General features: G+C 42.4%; 1 protein-coding gene across 1 annotated transcript in view; it reads left to right on the top strand.

Annotated features, from left to right (window-relative positions):
• The window catches only part of LOC311045029 (cadherin-18-like), a gene marked incomplete at both ends in the record, with an annotated part of 146,941 nt that overhangs the window by 102,296 nt on the left and 22,400 nt on the right, over positions 1-22,245 (top strand). The window contains one exon of the mRNA XM_084056840.1: positions 9,697-9,821. Coding sequence (XP_083912966.1) covers positions 9,697-9,821 — 125 coding nt within the window. The remainder of the gene's footprint in view (positions 1-9,696; positions 9,822-22,245) is intronic.

Below are 22,245 nucleotides of genomic sequence, written 5' to 3' on the forward strand. Positions count from 1 at the left end.
ACCATCTCTTTACAGGGATATAGGTTAATTATTGGGAAATTAAAGGAGTAGCAATCTCTTTAAAAATTCACAGATGCTATTCAACATGTTGCCCCTCCTGTTAAGTCAGTGGGGATTAATTGTGGTGCCAGGATCCTCTTTATGTGGACAGAGGTTAATGATGTAGTAATCAAGGGGGATTGAGGATTTACGTATATGACTACCAAAGAAAGTGGCAAGAGTTAATGATTGTTTAAATTGCTATTTGTGAGGATTATCTTTATTGTTCTATTTTGAAACGGCCTTTGATGTTCATGCCATCTTCATGAAGTCTCCCTTGTAAAAGATCTGTATCTCATTGGGCCTTCCTGAAAAAAAAAATGAAAAAAGATAATAACAAGGGCGCAAATCCCACTCCAGCTTCCCAAGGCTTGCGCAAAATGTTGTTACTGTATTACTTAATTAATTCTTATTTTAAAATATAAATGTCTTTGAGATGTCGCAATGTCATGTTGGCCCCGTTGACTGCCTCCAGCCAAATAGCTGCATGCATGCATGCATTATGGTAGTAAAATTCAGTCCAGCGCGCCTCAGCCAGTTGAAGGTAGAAGGGCTTGTCGTGCTCAACATTGACAACTTGAATCAGAGAGAATGATACCCGGGCACAGACTCTGAGGAAGGCGCAAGTTGAAACGTCAGTCACCCCTGCAAAATAATAAATACGTGCAGACCATTCGAGTGCTCCAGTATTTTATTTTAGGTAGTCTCTCCTGAAGTGCCCAGGTATCATTCTCTCTGACATGAACATGCCCGTCTGTTGAACTGCGGGGCTTACAGAAACTCAAGCATTGATAATGTACAATTTAAATCAATGACAACACACAGAACCACTACACAGCATGGGGCTCACAGACATTGGAAGGCTATAAAGTTAACTAAAAGTTATTTAATTGAGATTATTTTGGTTTGTGTAACTGAACTATTGTACAGTATGTTGATACAACGTACAGAACGCCTGCAAACAAGTCAGTGCCCAGTTCAGCACAGTGCACCACTGACAGCCATGTCTTTTTTTTATCTGCTTCTTCAAATAATGAGCATTTATTATCAATAGCTACTGTATAATTAATAGAAAGATTGGCACAGCAGCCTGTCAGTTCTGTTCTTAACATGAAGTTGGCTGTATATTAACTCACCATTGTTTTGGGCACCGGCGCATTGAAATCCGGCAAGGAAAAACAGGCTTTGGTGTTCCGTGCACATGGTAATGTCAATGGCTGAGTGCAAATGCAGATCAATTGCTCCAGCCACTGAGGAGAACCGGGCAGAAGAGATTTTGGGCACAGACAGACGCACAGAGCTTTGTAGAATTATAGGAGGAGGATGATGCAGCCCTTTCCAGCATGGCCATCTAGTGACAATCTAAGCCAGTGATGTTTTGTTCAGTTGGTACATTGAATCCTTTTTCTGCTCAGACTTCACATTGCTAAAACTGCATTTAAGCAGACTCAAAAGCTGTCTTGAAATGCATTCTTCAATTCATGGATAGATTTTGGAATGATGGCATCGTTTTACAGAAGTGAACTTCTATGAGTTTTAGGATGATAGAGATGAAGTGACTGAGGGGGAATAACTTGACTAACAATTTTCTGTCAGACCATGTTGGCAAACTGATTGCATTTCTATGGAGGAGGTTGAGTCATATCCACACTCGCAACACCTACTGTCATAGTGACAGCTGTTATAGAAGGGGCTACGATTAATGGAAATATTTGGCAGTAACCTCTTGTCCAAGTATTTTGGAGCAGTTATGACAGATGATAGGGATGTTGACTGGATTGGTATCTTCTGGAAGAAATGTATGTATTTGGCTATTCTGCAACAATGTTGTCCTAAACAGATTAATTGTATATTTGGAATACAATTTTTCAGATAGCATTGCTAATAGTTAATTGATATAATATAGTTATACCTTATTTCACAACTTGTATTATAATAACTTGTATTATAATAACATTGAAATACAGCACACATGTCAATTATTCCACAGCATCAGAACTGCCACTCTGTGGTTCCATTACAGTACATCATTACAAGGTGCATAAAGGTTGTATACCCAAGGGACCAATAACAAACAGTTCATAAACTCGGCTAACGATCTTCATTTTGCTTGCTTGCATCCATTCCACTGAGCTGAGAGAAAGCCATACACCCCTCACTGCTTCAGTGAATCCTGCAATACAAAGAGAAAAAGGCAGCTTCTGAGCAGCATACAACATCTGTGGCAGGGATTAATGTCTTATATTCTTTTCACCCGCTGTTTTCCAAAATCCTAAACAAAAATTGGCTAATGGGAGTGACGACCATGTCACTATATGACTCAGACATAACCATAAACACCCGATATGCCCCTATTTAGGCATATATGGAGATCCGGTTGTCCAGAACCACAGATCGCAATGCCCATATATGGTCATGCGCATATATGAGGCCGACCGACTTCACACTCGATGCGCGCATCAGCGAGGACTCGATGGAGTGTGGGGCATGCGGTCAAGTCGTTCGGATATGCGGTTGTCCAGAATTGCAGTCAGTAGCGCTCACAAAACTGTGTTTTGCTGCCCATGTCTTGTATCCTAGCGACTGACAGAATTTCCATTGAAGTTTGCGAGTGTTTTCCAAATGGTAAATTCTTGTCCTCCCTCGATGGTTTGTAATCCATTTGATCTGGAAATGGCAAATATCTGTCTAAAACACATTATTCAAAATAAACGTGTATTTCTTCCAAAAAAAAAAAAAAACCTAAACCTAACCTTGACCCTAACCCTAAACCCTAACCTTAACCCTAACCCTAACCCTAAACCCTAACCCTAACTCTAAACCTGAGCCCTAAACCTAACCATAAACCACAGCGTTGAAATGCAACGAAAATGTGTTTTTGTGGTCCAGAAACGTTGTCATTGAACGTTTTTGGAGAAACGATCAATGACAATGTTTCCTCTGGCGATAGGGTTGATATATGGGCATGCCAATATATGGGCATATACTGATAACATCAGGGATCTCCACATATGAGCATAAAATGGACAAGGACTGGGATACAGTGATCTCCATATATGGCCATAAAAGGGACACAGGTAGACAGACGGATACAGAGAGATACAGAGATCTCCATATGTGGGCACAAAATGGACAGACAGATGGCCCCCGACATTATGACTCAGACATATCGGTCGGATCGGCGGTGCAACGTAGATGTGACGGCCCAAACCTCGAGTTAATTAAACATGTGCTTAAACTCATAAAGCTATGTTAGGTGAATGGTTAGTAAGCCTAGGACTCGGGAGGTCCTGGAGGTCCCAGGTACGATTACAGCTCTCAGCAATGTGTCGAAGTGTTCTGAGCCAGACACTTAAACCACATGCTCCCCCCTCTGCGCTCCTCTGTGGGCAGCACTCACCTGGGTGAAGGTCCCCCGTGGGATGTGATAGGTATCCAAAGAAAAAAAGTTAATGCTTAAACTTAACCATACTAAGAATGTCAGTCTAACCTTTACCCTGACCCTGACCAATCAAAGGCGGTGTGGGCATGCTTTTTGGATAAAAGCAGGTACAAAACATAAAGCACACATTAGGGATAACCCCCTGCCTTTCCACCTGAGGCCTGATCAGATCATTACACATCTTGTGATGTCACTGCCCAGCGGCTATCAATATACACAACAACACAATCCATTCCATCCCAAAAAAGGCTACCAGGAGAGATCGATGAAATAGCTGGGTGATCGAAAGTGCAAGATGAGAAAAAGAGAGACGGACTTGAGGGGGGGGGGGGGGGGGGGTACTGTGAAATGAGGGGGAAGAGATCATAACGGGACGAAGGGCTGAAAGAATATTGCATGGGAGAGAGATGAAGACAAGTTAGGAGAGAGAGAGAGAGAGCGAGAGAGAGAGAGAGGGAGAGGGGGGGGGGGGTGAAGGGGCAAGAAAGACAGGGCAGAAAGATGATAATGGGAGAGAGGGTGAGAGAGAGGACATTGAGGTCGATTGGGAAGAATGAGGTCATTGCATTCATAATGCAAGTAAAGATGACACATGACACAGTCCTAACTAGCTAATGTGTTTCTTTAGAAATTCAAAAGTCTTCTTGGAAAATGATCTTTTACATACATAGTGCTTCTCAATGGAACAGCTTGGATACAGCAATAATATTCACTAATGATTTGAGAAAGTTTAAATAAATACAAACTTGGCTGTTGGACAAGGTATGTGTGAAAAAAAGCAGAGCTTTTAAAAAAAAATGTTATGGTATACGATGTCAAATTGTGTGTGTTTTTTGTAAATTGGTTTAAATTATTATAGCTATGACTGCCACACACGTAGATTGTCACCTTTGTTTGTAATAGGACTCCAATGGAAATATGCCCGGGATGTTTCATCCTCGTATATTTTTAACCAACATGATTTGTGTGGTATTTACAAATTAACATAACTAAACTAAACATGTTTTTACAACTAAATACAAATTTAAAAAACTGACTATACGTATTGCATCACCCTACAGTCAAAGTCATGTTAAAATTATTATATTTATTTATTTTCACCCACAACTGATGAAATCTGATGAAACTCTGAAATAGGCCAAAAACTAAACAAACACATTTTAGATTCAGCAACATCTGACTGACTTTGGTACAGCCGAAATACTGCATGTGATGACATGTATATAGGGACAATGAATGTATTGAGTTGACTGATTGTCATGCAGTAATATCACTACTTTATCACACACACTGGTTAGTGTTGCATACTTACTATACTATACTATATTTTATCCTATATTAAAATTGGCTTAAGGGAGGACCGGCCAGCTGGCGGGCGGGTGGACCGCTAATGTCACGCTCATGTCACTATGACTCGGCCATAACCATATAAGGAGTTCCCAATGCAGCTAGGCCCAAATATGGAGTGTGCTGTCTAACCTCAATGTGTCGTCATGGCATCAAGCGCAAACAAATCAGCTCCAGTCAGCTCCCGGCACAAAAGGGGGCATGCCCATATATGGGCATATGATGATGACATCAGGGATATATGGGCATAAAAGGGACAGGGTTAGTTAGTTATATTGCCCTGACGCTGTTCTTGCTTTGACATTCTAAATATAGTGTGTTGTAAACCCAAATCTTTTCAAATTTGAATGTGACAGAGAATACCCTCTGTGGCAGCCAGATATATTGGGCTGCCACAGGAAGGATAACATATGCTTGCATGTGAGTTCCGGGGCTAGTTGGAATTGGTATATCCTACTCATATGAAGGATTGCTTGGATTCATTATGTCGGTGGTGTCAATGCTTGAATTCAATTCTTGGGTATTAACACACACTTCACAAGTGTCAGTGTCCACAATACCCCAGATCCTTAATAAATGAGGAACTGCAACACACAGACACGCACGCACGCACGCACGCACACACGCACGCACGCACACACGCACGCACACACACAGAGGCTAGTTGTCAGACTGTTCCTTATTTTTCGACTTTTATGCGCCACTATTGTACTTTGACATTTTTGCAATATCTAGAGTTCATGACGAAACTTCCGAAGGAGAGATTCTCATATTCTACTGCTACTACTTTCCTCACACCTCCGCTCCCCAAACCTTTTCTACCGTAGCAGGAATATATCGCTCACATCAGGTCATCCAATTATCCAATCGCCTCGCTCCCTGTTTGAGGGAGTACATCCCTAAACCACGCACATCTCCTCACAGGTAAAGTAGGCCAAACTGAGTTGAATTGAGTCAAGCTGAACCGAATGGAATTTGGCTGAATTAAATTTAGTGACTTTTGACATACTCTTTGGCTGCCTGGATTCTAGCTGGCAGTGCCACCAATCCCCCAGAGACACACTTTCCGGCACGCACACAAAGTACCCACATTTACACACACACACACACACACACAAAAATCGAGGTGTGCACGCACATGTGCAAAAAACACAGTTAAACACACACTTACTGTACAGTACACATTCTGTTAGGCACACATCGGGCTATACTGTGTACACACAAGACATAGACACATAAATGGATGGTGCAGCTCAGAGGGGATCTGACCTTAATTGGTGTGAAGCGAGAACGGAGAGAGAACGGAGAGGGAAGGGGGTTAGCAGTACATGCTTCATAAGTGCCTTCATCGCTGTGATCTGCCATATCTGCTATTAGCCCCACAGGACATGCAGAGTATAATCAGAATGTTTAGCTGCACCCACAGCAAAGCTCTTCTACTTAGAAGGAGACCAAATGGGTTTGCCTCTGTAACGCAATTATGTGTATCCTTCTGTGGCATTTTAAGAGTTTCGTTTGAACAGAAGCCCTGCTGTGTAGATTGACTTGAGGCTAAGTGGCTGGAATGAATGGCAAGAGGCTGGAATGAAGGATGAACAATGCTTTGGGAATGTTAAAGGCTTTTTGTTATGACTGAACTACAAAAAACATGTTAATTTCAAATGTATACACTAAAGACTTTACTGTCTAAACTCTCAATACTGTCGAAGAAAATACGGTGGCATAACTGACCATGTAAACTTTAATTCTGGGGGAAAACTAATTCCACCAAGATGGACATAGTCACAAGGTTTACACAGCATGGGAGCCGAAGATTTGCGTAAATACAGTAGGCCTACATCCTCACAAACGATCTGGCTCTCATGAGAGTTGTGACAACTTGCAAACTTCTACTGCATACAGCCCTCGTGTTGTCGCAGGATTCCCACTGAGTTCGAAAACAGACAAAAACTGTACTGTGTTTGCTTAATTACAGTTACAAGGAACTTTTAATGAGACACATCATCCAAACAACAGAGGCATGAGACTAACGAACACACTGAGAGAGAAAATGAGTTTGACAGTGACAGGTAGAGAGATTCTGCCATTGTCAGGCCCATAGGTCAGGGTCTTACAGTATCTCTTGTTTCTGAAGTGTGAGGCAGCTTGATGTACAAGTACACCCCCTGGACATGACACTAGTGGTAGGGACTTACCCCCAATCTAACCCTTGATGTTGAGTGCCAAGCAAAGAGGTATCGGGTGCTAGTATTTGGTATGACTTGACTTGAGATTGAACCACGACCTGCCAGTCTCAGGGCGGACACTCTAACCACTATCCACTGAGCTGCATAGGGAGTAAGTAAAGAGTTGAATATGACTTTGTTTCTGTCATTTTGCTTGGCTGAACACAATTCACACTGAGATATTTCACTGTTGAAGGTGGACACAAAAACGACTGTATATGGTTTGATTATTATTACAATTATTACAATGGGTCTTAATGGATAATTAGAATACATTCACTTTTGATTTTAGGCATTACTAGCTGATGGTCTGATCCAGAACAACTAGCCATAAATGAGCAAGGAGGTTTTATGTCTTGCTCAGGTAGATTTCGCCAGACTGTTGGGGGGATCCACTGTTGGGGGATAGGGAGCTGTAACCTTTTGGTTGTTGCGTCATCTTTCTAAGCACTGAGCTACGTTGGCAACAAAGTCATAAATAAACTAGAAAAAGTGCTCCTCGGAGCACAGGTCTCCGCCAGGTCAGGTAGGCTATTGTGGCCTCCTGGTGGCGCTATAATAGGCCAACGTGAAAAGGGTGCCATTTCTTCTTAGGCCTTGCACGACAATCAGACTGACTGCATTCATGATTTGAGGCATTTTGTTAAAAACATGTGTTTCGCTAAATTAGACCTGTTGGTGGCGCTATAATAGGCCAATGTTAAAAGGGTGGCATTTGTTCCTCAACATAGTGTGAATGTGCATGCAAAGTTTGAGCGCAATTGGACGGTGCGTTCATGATTTGCGGAATTTTGTTCAAAACAAGCCAATAATGCAAACTTTAGATGTCAATCTTAGCCAATCAGTATGGAATATAAAAAAGCAAACACATCCATCGTGATCACATGACTATAGAGATCATGTGTACCGATTTGCGTGAAATTTGGATAAAATTGGAAGGAGTAGTATAACAAATTTTGTTTTACATAAGTCGGCCTCCTGGTGGCGCTATAAAAGGCAGATATGAAAAATGCAGGGCAAAGGTTTTTCCTTGACCTATAGGGAGTGTGCATACAAAGTTTTACACAGATCGGTGCAATTATAGGTAAAAACACGAATCGGCCTGTTATAGCGCCACCATGAGGCTGATTTGAAAATGTTCAAATGGTAGTTCTTCCTCGGCCTAATGGGAATGTGCGTGCAAAATTTCACGGAAATTGCATGCTGTGTTCATGATTTGAGGCATTTTGTTCAAAACGGAGCACTCCTGCAAACTTTGGAAGACATTTTTAGCCAATCAGGATGGAATATTAGAAATCTGAAAGACCCGTTTCGTTTAATGACAATAGAGATACTGTGTACCGATTTGCGGGATTTTGGGAGAAAATCTGTAGGAGTACTGTCAAAAAATGTGTTTTGCACAAATCGGCCTCCTGGTGGCGCTATAACAGGCCCCTGTGAAAAATTTGGGGCAGAGGTTCTGCTGCGGTATCCAGGGAATGTGTGTGCACAGTTTGGCTGCGAGCAAGCCAACGGTGCCGGAGATTAGCTGTACACAGACAGATCGAATGACGGACACACGGACACACGGACGGACGGACGGACGGACAAGGGGTAAACATACTCTCTCGCCATGCCTTTCGGCCTGGCGGAGACAATAATCAAAGATATAAACTATCACTCACCCTGCTTCCATTGGCTAAGAATCAGGTCCTTACTTGTAATTCCTGCACCTATGGAACTACGGCTAAGGATTTAGGTAATTCACTCCCTGGAAACTTCAATACCTTCCCATTTCATTAGTCAGTCTCAGTCCTTAATGTTCAATACAAAATACCTGGTTACTGATCTGTAATGTAATATTGATTGATGTGTATTATAGGCCGACAGAGCTTAACCACTCCGTGCTTTTGTTGCATTTTAGCTTGTCTTACTCAAGGTACCATAGAGATAGAGACAGTTAACAATAGATGGGTACTATGCCTAGCTACTTTCCACCTTCTAGACCAGTGGTTCTCAAACTTTCTTTACTAGTGTGTACCCCCGCTACAATATGTGTATTTGTATGTTAGTTTCCAGATTTCTGACAAAAGCAATAGTAATTGAAAACTGTGCCCTTGCACCTTTGTCCACATCGGGACGCACATTGGGAGCAACATGATTCCAAACATACAGGAGTAGTTTGTATACTCCCACATAATGTAGACATCAACTCCCACATACTGTAAAAACAACTCTCCAGAACTTGTGTAACTTGTGAAAACAAAACTTAATTGTAAAAGAAAACATTATTAGCCCACCCGCTTGGTATAGCTAAGTACTTTAAGGGAACTGGGCAGTGGACAGCTCCACACAGCAGGCCAAAATGACGATGGCATGGAGACAATTACACTAGTGTATATGTTTTATGTTTTAATTATAAGTAAATTGGGAGAGGAACATTTGGACCCATGCACCAAGTTCTAGCAAGCCATTTATGACTTTTAGGGGGCCCTTGGTGCGGCCTAGAACAAACATTGTCCATGAAATGTAATTGAGCATGGTTTACTATTTCCACTGGGTGTTCCTTATAAACAGGGGGAGAAAATAATTAAACTGGCTGTTCTTCAGAAATGGAGAGATGCAGCAAACACCAACAAATGCTTTCTTGCCTTTCCTTTTTAGATAACCCTCGTCTAGTGAGCCATGTTCCTGTGACAATCCAGGTGTTAGATGTCAACGACAATGTTCCTTCCATCGCCGGGGGCGGTGATGACATTATCGTGTGTCAGAGCACCAAAAATGGACAGGTAGGTGTCTGAAATGCAAGTTCTGAAGAAATTTTCCCTCTAAAGTAACATAAAACCTGAGCTCTTGAACAGGAGTTTGACAACCGCTGTAGAAACATTTATGTCCTGCTGTCTGAAGGGATGTGTACTGGCATAAATACAAAATGCTGAGCTTTCTAATATTATCTTTGTACTCCACATATTCAGAGAGATAAATGCACTCGAATTCCTCACCAAAATGTTTGTGTTTAAAATGCCTTCAAAGATCCCTGCCCTCAAGTGCCTCTGGCATTTAAATGCAATTATACTAAAGCTATTGGTGAGGTTGCGCTATCTAGCTACTACTATAAATGATGGGAATCAACATTTTAATGGTCCATCCATCCATCTTCAACCGCTTATCTGGAGTCACGGGGGCAACAGCTCTAGCAGAGAGCTCCAGGTCTGGGTTGAAAACAGTCAAAGTCCTTTAACATGGAGCTGATTTATCTATACTTACTGTATGCATGCTTAGGAAAGTTACCATAATAACCAGTCTAGTGTCCTTTCTAGCCTCACTAGCATGTCCATTTTATCTTGTATACCTTGTGCTACCTCCGCAAATCAGTTCTGTCCATCCAGTCATGCACCTTCGGTATCCCTCTTGCTTTATCTCGCAAACCCTTCCCAGTGCTTTACACTCTTGGTCCGACACAGTATCTCCCTCCATCCTCTTCTGTCTGAAATGAAGTAGCCTTACAAACTTTCTATCTTTCCATCTGGACATATGCACTGCTCATGCATGGAATGACCCTTTTATCCCCGCTGTCTTCTACACCAGTGTTTTCCACACTTTTTGTCTCCAAGGCAGGTACACCAATGGCATTAGGCAAGTCAAATATTCAAGGCACACCTGTATTCATAGTGAAAACAGACAATGTACAAGCTCACAGACGCTCACAACGTATCGTGATGCAACACATTTTGAGATATTTTCACTTTTTAAATAATAATAATGATAATACATTACATTTAAAAATGTCGCCTATGATGACATGTCTAAAATAGGGACGACAGATTGAAAATGGTTAAAATATTTTTTGGGGTATAGAATTTGCCTCCATATTGGGAAATGAGTGTGATACATTTCTGTATATATATACTGTATATATATATAAAATCTCAAGGAACGCCAGTGGTGAACACCGGCCCACATGCTCGTCGCTCATAACACTACAGTAACAACACAAGTGACGAACCCTCAAACACGTGCACCAACAACACAAACACATTCTCATCCTCCCATTTCCATCCCCTCTCACTGTCTTTCTCCTGCCCTCACTTACATTTTGCGTGCACACACATGCGCAAACCCATCCGTTCCCCTTTTGTTGTGTGTCTGACACCATCAGTGGTGGATTTATCAGGCAAGCTGCAGACTTTGCAGCCTCTTGAACCCATAAATTATTCAAGCAGCGGTGCGTGGCTATGCCTCCACAGCCAGTCCCGAGATAACAGCAGCAGAGACGATCATATTAAACCTCAACATCGGGCTGCTCATCACCCAAACCCCCCAACCCCCTTCTCTCCTCTCCTTCCTCTTCTTTCCCCTCCTCTACTATACCTGACCATCCTCTTCGCTCATAAAAAGTGTTTATCATCCCTCATTCAGATTTGGCCCCGCTGTGAAGCAAAGCACGAACGCTCAGATCCGTATCACAGCAATAGCTCTTTCCTGGCTCATAAACACGCACGCACGCACGCACGCACGCACGCACGCACGCACGCACGCACGCACGCACGCACGCACGCACGCACGCACGCACGCACGCACGCACGCACGCACGCACGCACGCACGCACGCACGCACGCACGCACGCACGCACGCACGCACGCACGCACGCACGCACGCACGCACGCACACACACACACACACACACACACACACACACACACACACACACACACACACACACACACACACACTCAGGCATGCATATGGAACCACACAAACAAGCTCACACATCACACTATCTCATTATAATCTGTTATAATCTGTCTCCCGCTGTGCACATCTCTCTCTCTCTTTCTCTCTCTGTCTCTCTCTCTCTTTCTCTCTCTGTCTCTCTCTCTCTCTCTCTCTCTCTCTCTCTCTCTCTGTCTCTCTCTCTCTCTCTCTCTCTCTCTCTCTCTCTCTCTCTCTCTCTCTCTCTTCCTCTCTTGCTATACTTTTATCCTTGAATGCAGCTCATAAGCTGCAGTGTGTATGTATGCATGTGTGTGCAACTGTGTAATCAGCTAGCTTGGCTGGAGGCGACAGACAATGCATGCAAACACAGAAGATGTCAAGGGGGGCTAACACTCTTCCTTTTTTTCTTTTTTTTCCCCCCAGCATTGCACCAGATTAAGCCCATGAAACCTGTGAATTTCTCTCTGGCCTCATGTGTACACAATATTCTGCAACATTTCAAGAAATGAAATGTATTTTTCCCAATTGATTGAGAGAAATTAAGAATAGCACAGCTGAATGTTTAGGTCGAGGGACATACAGTACATCTCATATTCATGCCTTGTTTGTTGTATTAAGCACAGCAAGTGCTATATCCAAACCTTTGTTTTTGACTGAAATATCTGAGGCACACTATATTCTGTTAGGGAGTGTTCACAATGTCCTTTCTTCTTTTCTTTTTTGTATTATGGGCAGTCGGGCACGCCTTTCTACATTAATCCATTAAGATGCCGATTCTACAAATGTCTTCTAAGTCCTAACAGTTTTCTGAAAAACGTATGTTCTGTCTGTCTGTCTGTCCGTCCGTCCGTCCGTCCGTCCAGAGCTAATCTCACAAACGGCTGGACCCAGTCAGTACCACATTTCTTGTGCGCTCTGCCAGTTGGCCAAATAAATTGCCTATTTTTAGCGGTGCCAACCGCTCTATACGTGACTTTTGACTTTTGTATGTCCGTCCGTCCGTCCGGCGGTTTCAGCACGGGATGAGCACGGCAAAGAAGCAACACATACAAACACACGCGCACACACACACACACACACACACAGACTTGGAGCTTGCCTCTGCCATCTCTCCTCTCATTGGCCACACGTGCCAGTGCTTATCAAAGAGGGGTCCAGGGACCCCCAGCGTATGTTATGTCCGTCCGCCCGTTTAAGCATGGGATGAGCACGGGATTTTAAACAGCTATAACTCCAGTTTGCAGCATGCCACCAAGTCCACATTTGGTATGTGGACTTAGACCACCAATAGGCACAAGCATGAATTGATGAAGTTATCAAAGAGGGGTCCAGGGACCCCCAGCGCCCGTATGAGCACGGGATGAGCACAGGATTTTAAACAGCTATAACTCCAGTTTGCAACATGCCACCAACTCCACATTTGGTATGTGGACTTAGACCACCAATAGGGACCAGCATGAATTGCTGAAGCCCCGCCCCCTCTGTCTTCCCATTGGCTGGCCTTCAAACAGCCATAACTCAAGTTCGCAGCATGCTATGGAGTACAAATTTTGTACATGGACTAAAGCCCGCAATAGGGACGAACTGTAATTACTTAAGCCCCGCCCCCTCTGTCTGCCCATTGGCTGGGCTTTAAACAGCCATCATTCCAGTTTGCAGCATGCTACCAAGTACAAATTTGGTAAGTGGACTCAGACCACCAATAGGGACGAACTGAAATGAGTTAAGCCCCGCCCCAAAGGCACCGCTTCCTTCACACAGGGTGTGATTTTTTAAAATATTCAGCTAATATTTTATAATGGAAGTCAATGGGGCTCAGATAGGGTGAAACCTGCGTCTTAGATACGTCACAGATCACTGGTTGGCCACAGGAAGTCTGAGGTCATGGGAGCCACGATGTTCCCATGTATATATAGACTAGGTGTGTCTGTACAGTATGTATGTTTGTTACAGTATGTCCCAACAAAAGTAGACCAATCACTGCTCATGCAACTATGTGCATGACATCATGAGACAGAAACTTGACAGTACCCAGTGTAACTCACCGCAGCAGGAAATTGTTATATACAGTAGGGTACAGTATACAACACCACAAAATGGCACTGAAGTTAATGATTAGTTTGAGAACTGATCAGTGCTTTGTGATTTCTGTGGCTTTGTTCATGAGCTGCATACTACTGTAGTAACAGGCTATAGCTTAAGATTGAGGGAAGCCACACTCCCATGTTAGCCTCTGTTGTGTTTTTCTTTACTTTTGCTGCTGTGCATCAATGCTGGATGGCACTGTAGAGGATGAAGAAAGAGATGTTAAAGTTGCATCATTTATGGCATTGTTTTGCTTGTTGACCATCCAAGGTCAAATTCCTGCTTCAACCGTGTGTCCAGGTTTCATTGGCTGTCATTTCATGCATCCTCTATCTGGAAAACTACCTTATACCCCAGCTATTAGTCATGTACCTTTATAGCCTTTTTTCCGTTATCCCTGTTTCTGTGTGTCCATAAATATACAGACGTTTATCTATTTGTACTCTTCCTCTAGTTGGTGATGTAAAGCCAGAGATGTTGGTGGTTGTTATCCATTTTCTTGATCTTTCTGACAATTCATCTTTCCCACATTCCAGGTATTTCATCCTAGTATTATAGTGCTGGGACAAACGCTTACCCAGGTTATTGAAAACAAGTTAGTACCAGCATAAGAGGAATACTCAACATTTAGGGGGTACTGGTGCGTGTGTAAATGTGCTCATTGGGGAAGACACTGAACCCTTGAGGTCCTTCAGCTGCTCTATAAGAGCCTCATCTAGATGCCTAACCCGTAAATTAATTTGTCCATTGAATGTTCCACAGCATTAAATAGTGTAGGCATTAGGCAACAACATATTCCACATGGTTGAGTTTAAGTAATAGCAGATAGTTATTGATTGCAATTTTAAGTGGGTAGGTAGTCGTGTGTAAAAATATTGTAAATATCCTAGACCTGCTGATACAATTGAAATGGAACATGGACTAATAAGACCTAATTGGACAGGTTGGGTATTTCCATACTGCGGCTAGTTTTCTGCAGGCTTTCAATTTATCATTCTCCTCTACAGTTATTGGAAAACATCCATTTCCAATATGTGCAATATGGTATTAATGATTATCTGTCTAATTTTATATCTCAGATTGGCCAATATGCCATTACGTTATTGAAGTCTTGGCATAGTAATTATTATTAGCAAATCTATATACCAGGAATTTCCCAGTGCATTTGAATGTAAAACAAGCACAGTATTTACTGGCTCAGGTAAGTGATAAGAAGAGTAATTCCCTTCTTGTCACTTATCATTAAAGTGGCAAACAAAACAGTTACTAAACAAAAACTATTAACAAAAGCAAACATATGGTGTGTGGAAGTCAGCAGTGTGTGGGGAGCATGGATGGGTGAGAGGTGGGATAAGGGGTGTCTGTCCGCAGGGTTTCAAGGAAGGCGTGCGTGCGTGACTGTGTTTGCAAAGATAATTTGTTCTTCCTGTATCTGGGCACCGTGAAGCGATTTAGATGGTACTCTTCATGGAGAGCATTTTGTCTGCCAGGTTGAGGGTGCAACAGTTGAAGAAGGATGCATCCACAGAATGGCCCATCATTTCCTAGTCTTTAGTTGGACAGAGAGTCCACTGAATCAGAAACGACTTCCATGCTGCAGAACACTACTGTATGTATAGTGGATCAGAAGAACGTAGGATTTCCCTGTTAGCTCCAAAGGATCTCATTCTCCTTAAAAAAAAGTAAATCATCTGCGCCACATGGTGGCTCCAGGACAGAGCCTATACAGTCCACAACTCCTTGAAGTACTTGAATGTTGTTTGTTTTTGATGGACTGGTTGTGAATGATGACAGGAGTGTTAAGGATGAGATGCCAGGCAGAGCTGCACTCAAATCAACCACTTGAACTTCGGACGTGCAGCATGAGTGGAGGGGATCGATAGACAGACAGACAGACAGACAGAACATGTCACTTAGTTTGGTTTCTTAGCCTGCTTGCCTTTCTTGGTTGTAAATAGTTGTAGCAATCCACAAACAGCAGGGAAGTGAAGACAGACAATGAGAGAGCGAGAGAGAGAGAGAGAGAGAGAGAGAGAGTGAGAGAGAGAGAGCTTACATGAGCTCCTGAAACATCTGTTTAAAAAGAAAAGTACATTCTAATAGAATAAACCTGAACTTTTTTTACAACGACCTTAAGAGGATTATACTGACTTTGTAATTGTAATAAACCTCGTCTTAGGTATGAGAATGTAGAGAGTCCGCCCACAGAATATTTCTACTGTGAATACAAACCATAAGGCAGACAGTCTTGTACCGTGCAATGTTAAACCCAGGCTGATTCATAACCTGCACCCCTCTAATGCCACCCACATGGGCCAAAAACCTGTATACGGGCAAACCACCCCTCACAAACCCCTTAGGGCATTGCAAATTAACAGAGCAACACACACCAGTATTACCACCCCTCAGGGCACAACACTGCACTGCAGGAATAATGACTACTCCGCCCATGAACATATGTGAGCTAAGGGCATATACAGTATATGTTGGCTATCTCAGTCGGCTATCTCTGCTGCGTTTCCTGATTTATCGCATCAGCGACTGCCCGCTCGCGCTCAGCGCAGTGAGTTGTCTCCAAACTCTCCATAGGCAACGGGAGACCACTCGCACCCAGCTGGTCAATCACAGCTGCCCAGCTGTGACTGACCAGATGTCAGCTGGTCAGTCACAGCTGGGCAGCTGTGATTGACTTCACCTGTGTAATTGATTTCACCAGTATAAATGGAGAAGTATAGGGCATTCATTTATGAAAAAAACGTAAAACGTTGAAATATGGAGATACAAGGTTTCTGCCCTACAACAGGGACGTGCACAGATAGACTCTAGGTGGTGCTAGAGCACCTGCCCACAACGCCTTGCAGCGCGAGGCGTTGTGGGCTTGTAGATCGGCTATTTTTGGCAAAGAGGTTTAGGTGTAGAGGGAAAAAAGAGCAGACCAAGTCAACAAAAAAAAGTATAATTTACTTGAGCACCTGCCCCTCAAAATGTCTGTGCACGCCACTGCCCGACAAAATGCATCTAATCCTTCCTTGGACTCTCATTGGTCACCTCCACATACAGTAGAAGCCATCAAACTTGATCAAAGTATAAAAAAAAGAGCTCCTGAAGAACAATTCAGAGACATTATGTGCTGACTGTCATACAGTCATACAAACATATCAAACCTCATTTTCCACTGTGACAATCTTCAGGCACGGCACACTGCCATGCCTGGAGATACAACCCCTCTGTTAAGAAGGAGGGTTTTTAGTTCAGGGTGAACACTGAGAATAAACCCAGATGATGAACAATCCACTATAAACAGTGAACAGCGATGTTCCAGGGCAACCTGAATACCTTTGAGGAAGACAGAGCAGAGGAGGAGAAACTCCACTCTGATGATGATGATCAGGGGTCATCGCCATGCTGGCTTGTGGTGGACATTTTTGTCAAAATTACTTTTTTTTGCCATGGACATACAAATGAGCAGACAATAATATTACCAGAAACACATAAATTGGGCACTATTTTTGACGGTGCCTTACCTATTATCCCTAAACTAAAAACATTTTCAAATAGTTCAACTAGCCGATATACATCGACACAATGTGAGCTTGTAGATTGGCTGTTTGAACTATTTGAAAATGTTTTTAAAAATATTAAAAAATCACGTTTTTTAAGTCCATACTGCTATTCATAGGGCTGCACATGTGTCATGTGTTTCGCTAGCCAATCACAGTCCTGAATTTGCAAAGTCAGCCAATCACATTACAGCTAGTGGTGATGACACTAGCTGTAATGTGATTGGCTGACTTTGCAAAAGTATAGATTTGCATTGATTGTGGAAGGGTTAGGGGTGTAGACTGCGTTGTAGACTATTGGCCAATCACGGTGCAGGATTGGTCAGTGTCCAAAACTCACTTATAGGGGGCGGTTACACCGCCCCAAAAATGGCAAAGAAGTTTAAAGATAATGGGTAAGGCACTGGCGAAAATAGGGCCCTTAAGAGCTACAGCCTTAAATGACCTTTTTACGGGTGTGTAACAAATGGAACCAAATGGACCCGTAGGGTCCATTTGGTTCCATTTGTGCACTCTCAGAGTTATGGGGGTCCTTGAAAAAATAAAAAGTTAGAGAACCACTGTCCTAGTGGACTCCTAATGTGCCAAAGTGTCATAGTAAATCAGTGTCATACATATTCTGAAGAAAACCTGGAGACTGACGATCAGTAATTGGTTCTTATGATCAAAATGACAACATTATAATGTTATATGTATACAAAAAAATAATCTAAAATCTGCCACGTACAAGGCCAAGTCTTGCCACAGACACATTTGTCTGTGTACGGACACATCGATGACCCCTGATGATGATAATGATGATGATGACACAGGCCAACTGGACATCCTGATACCTTCGGCTGACAATATCACAGAACAACGCCCTTACCACAGACGGAGCCCTACTCCGTTGTTGGGTTGAGAGACAGATACGCAGTTTCCAGATTCCCAAGTGGAGATGGAACACACTCCAATGTGGGCAGACAACAGTCCAGAACAAGAAGAACTCCCCTTCCAGACCAAGTGACACAGAAGGGAAAAGGAACCACTCACAGAACCCCACACAGACAGAGGCGACATTTAATATGTGTACTTGATATCAATAGGTTAAGACCGTAACCCTGGGCGCTCTCCCTTAGTGAGACATCGAGTGAATATTTGAAAGAGAACCATTGCTCAGTGATGACGCTTACTTGCACAAGAGACTGATGTACATTTTCCTTTTTCTTATGATTATCTGCAATTCTCAAGCTTGCATGGAAAATCATTCCACCTACTCTTTCACATTTGTAAACATTGAAGTTGAGAAAGAGAGGGGGAGCCTCTTTTACACAAGGATCGCCTTTGCCGTTATACTCAGAGTCACAAGCCTCCACGTGTGTGCTTATTTGTGTCAGCTTTCTGAGAGCAGAGGCACGACGTGTAACAACAGCATCAGCGTCTGACAGCAGCTGTCAGCACTATAACCTATGCATTTATTTCAGAAGATACTGACACAAAATGGACTGACGCCGTAGCAGACCACAGCACAGAAGCTCCAGTAGTGAAGCATTTTCCTTCACTGAGATATAAAGACTGTTTTTCAAAGAAGACGAGAATGCAAAAGTTGTATATCGCACACAGTTATTGTCAAGTTCATCCTAAAGTTACAAAACTCACTCCATAACAATTTCACATGTCATTTCTCCTTTCTGTTTCTCTTTCGCGTGGGTGGGAGTTGGACATCAGGACTTCGGTACTCTTTATTATAGAGTCTATATATATATAGCATACTGTATGTTTTTTGCTGTTGCCACTGCAAGTGACTCACATCTCTCACACATTTTCTCAAATAGAGAAATTGGACACGCTCATATAGTCATGCAAGCGATTAGGAATTACAAGCAGGGAGATGTTCAAGGCAGAAAGGTGCGAGGACCATAGACTTCACAACTGTGTACTGTCATGCCGGCTGTGTGCTCTACACAGAGAGTCAGCATGTTGATTTGGGAATCTTGCGCATTATTACATTACTAGACCATACCCGTCGGGGATATGAGCACCCAAAGTGCGTCATGGTCCACTTGTTTCATGGATGGTCCGCTTGTTTCACGGATGTGGCAACACCGGCACTTGTTTCACGCACATGATTTGCAACCCGGGAGAACACAAAAATGCTAATAAACAGTTAACATTTGGGGAAAGTGAAAAACGGGCTTCGCTGTTTCATGCACATGGTAATGGTCAATGGCTGTGTGCAAATGCAGATCAAATGCTCCAGCCACTGAGGAGAACTGGGCAGAAGAGATTTTGGGCACACCACACGCACAGAGCCACACCACACTGTACAGAATAGACGGCAGGATGGGCCAACATTCCAGCCTTAGATAGGCAGTGTATAAAGGGCTAAGGAGAGCTGCGAGCCACAAATAGTTGTTTTTACATGATACTCTGATACTTTATGCAAGATCCTCCCATGTAAAAACAAATGGCTTAGTGAGTGAATTTTGATTCAAGAACTCTTTGCATTACTTAATATTCACAAAGATTAGATGATAATGTTGATAGCAGCCAGCTGTAAAAGCCTTAAAAGCCAAACAGTGCAAGTGAGCACACAGTTACACACAATTATTGTGCCCAAAGAGTTGGAAGAGAAAATAATATATCAGTTCTGAGTGAGAAATTGAGCAACTACAAGTGTCATTGTTGGTGTTTGATAAAAATAAAAAGCACTCACCCATTTCTTTTATATCAGCAATGGAGCTAATGAAAGCACTGATGAAACCAGCTGTAACGTAATGACAATGGTGATATTAGTCTTTTAATATTATGGGAAGGACTTCAGGCACTATTGAGGATGAAAATAACATCATAAAAAGAGAGGCAGAGAAAAGTAGCAGAATTTGAGATACATAAACACAGACACTTAAGATGAAACTTCTTTAATCTCACTGATAAAACTTGGAACTGGATCCATTAATGATGGAAAATACACTAAATGTAGTCAAATGTAAGACGAGCTTTGTGATTGAGGCCCAATGTATGCAAAACAGAGCATGACCTGGATGTGTCTATAACACTGGAATTGGAAATGGTATAAAGACTCCATACAGTATGTGTCACTACAAGGCTAATGGCCAATAGCTTATTTGCAGTGGTGTAAAGTAACTAAGTACATTTACTCAAGTACTGTACTTAAAGTTGTACAGTGCAGATTTCAAAAAAACGATTTTTAGCAGCCTCTGCTGGTCATTACCGTCACTGCAGGCCGTTTGTTTATTACTGCGTTACCCAGAATTCCATTCGTTTTCACCGGAAGACGGAAGTGTTTCAAAAAGCGTTCTTTTGATTGTTTTATACGATCTGTGGATCGTTTCTCTTAGCCAGTGGAGCTTTAGTTACCGTGAGCTGTGTTTTCTTTTTCTGTTTTTTTTTTTCGTTCTTCAAATCATACAATCTGTTAAAATCAGCGTGAGTTTCCTTTTTGTTATTAGCGCCGTAGTTCCTGGCCAAACAGGAAACCGGTGCAGTAGTTCCTGGCCAAACAGGAAACCGGTGCATTTCCGCTTCCATTTTCCGGCCAGATGACGTCATTTTTGCGGGACAGTCAACCCTGACCACATTCAATAGAAAATATATAAATGAAATTCATGGAGTGGGTGTTGTGAAACATTTGCCACTCACAAAAGATATACAATTTAACTTTAGTTTTATTGAAAAAGTTACTTAGCATTACTTTAAGTACAATTTTGAGGTAATTTTACTTTATTGGAGTATTTCCAATTTTCAATACTTTTACTTCTACTCCACTACATCTCAGAGGCTAATATTGCACTTTTACTCCACTACAGTTATTTCACAACTTTAGGTACTTTATAGATTTTGATCATTATTACAAAACATACATTAACTGCTCTGTATACATTTAAGCCATTTGAAAATAGCCGATCTACAAGCTCACAATGTGTCGCGATGCGACGCATTGTGAGCTTGTAGATTGACTATTTTCAAAGGATTTTTATACAGCAGAGTATTTGTACATTGCAGTATTGATACTTTTACTTCAGTAAAACATTTTAATACTTTTTCCACCACTTGAAATTGGGTGTGTTGGTATTAGAGTGAAGGGTGGTGCGAGTGGGTGAGGGGCCCCTATCCATAACTGCTGATGGTGGGCCTTGCACTGAACTAATAAGCGGACAGTTCTAGACTGGTCTGTTTTAGTCGATGGTTCACAGGTGCTAGGTCATTAGCTCTATGAGAAACATTTCTCTCTCTCTCTCTCTCTCTCTCTCTCTCTCTCTATATATATATATATATATATATATACAGTATATATATATATATATATATATATATATATATACACACACACATACAAAAAATGATCTGGAATCCTTCTCCATAGCTGCCATTGCTAGTCTAGCTAGGTTTGTTCTGGTGGCTACTGTAGGCTAGCCGACTATTCAGTTATTGTTACTTCCATTAAAGTGACTGAGTTTTATAAGAATGTCTTTGGCATTGGAACTATACTGAGAATTAAATCTAAGCTAAAGTCCATTAGTGCTGAAGTTCTTGGATCAAACTCAAACTCTCCTCAGCTCCCAGCTAGCCGTGATGGAGCCTGCTAGCAGTTGCTGGGCTTCCCCCGCGGATTAAAGGGCTGCCATGGATCCTTGTGAATCCACCAGTGTGGATTCAAAAGGGGTTTCTGTGGTGAAGGGAAAATCTAAGAAGAAGAGAGCCTCCCTGCCTTGACATTTCAGGGAAAGAAGATTTACTGCCACTGTCAAACTTATTTTCTCCACTGGTGGAGATCACTGATCTAGCTTGGCTCTCCCACTCACACACCTGAAGCCTAACCCTCTGGCCAGGAAGCGTTAAGCCCTTTGCC

Source organism: Gymnoscopelus microlampas, assembly GCF_963454915.1.
Source record: "Gymnoscopelus microlampas genome assembly, chromosome: 5".
Lineage (NCBI taxonomy): Eukaryota > Metazoa > Chordata > Actinopteri > Myctophiformes > Myctophidae > Gymnoscopelus > Gymnoscopelus microlampas.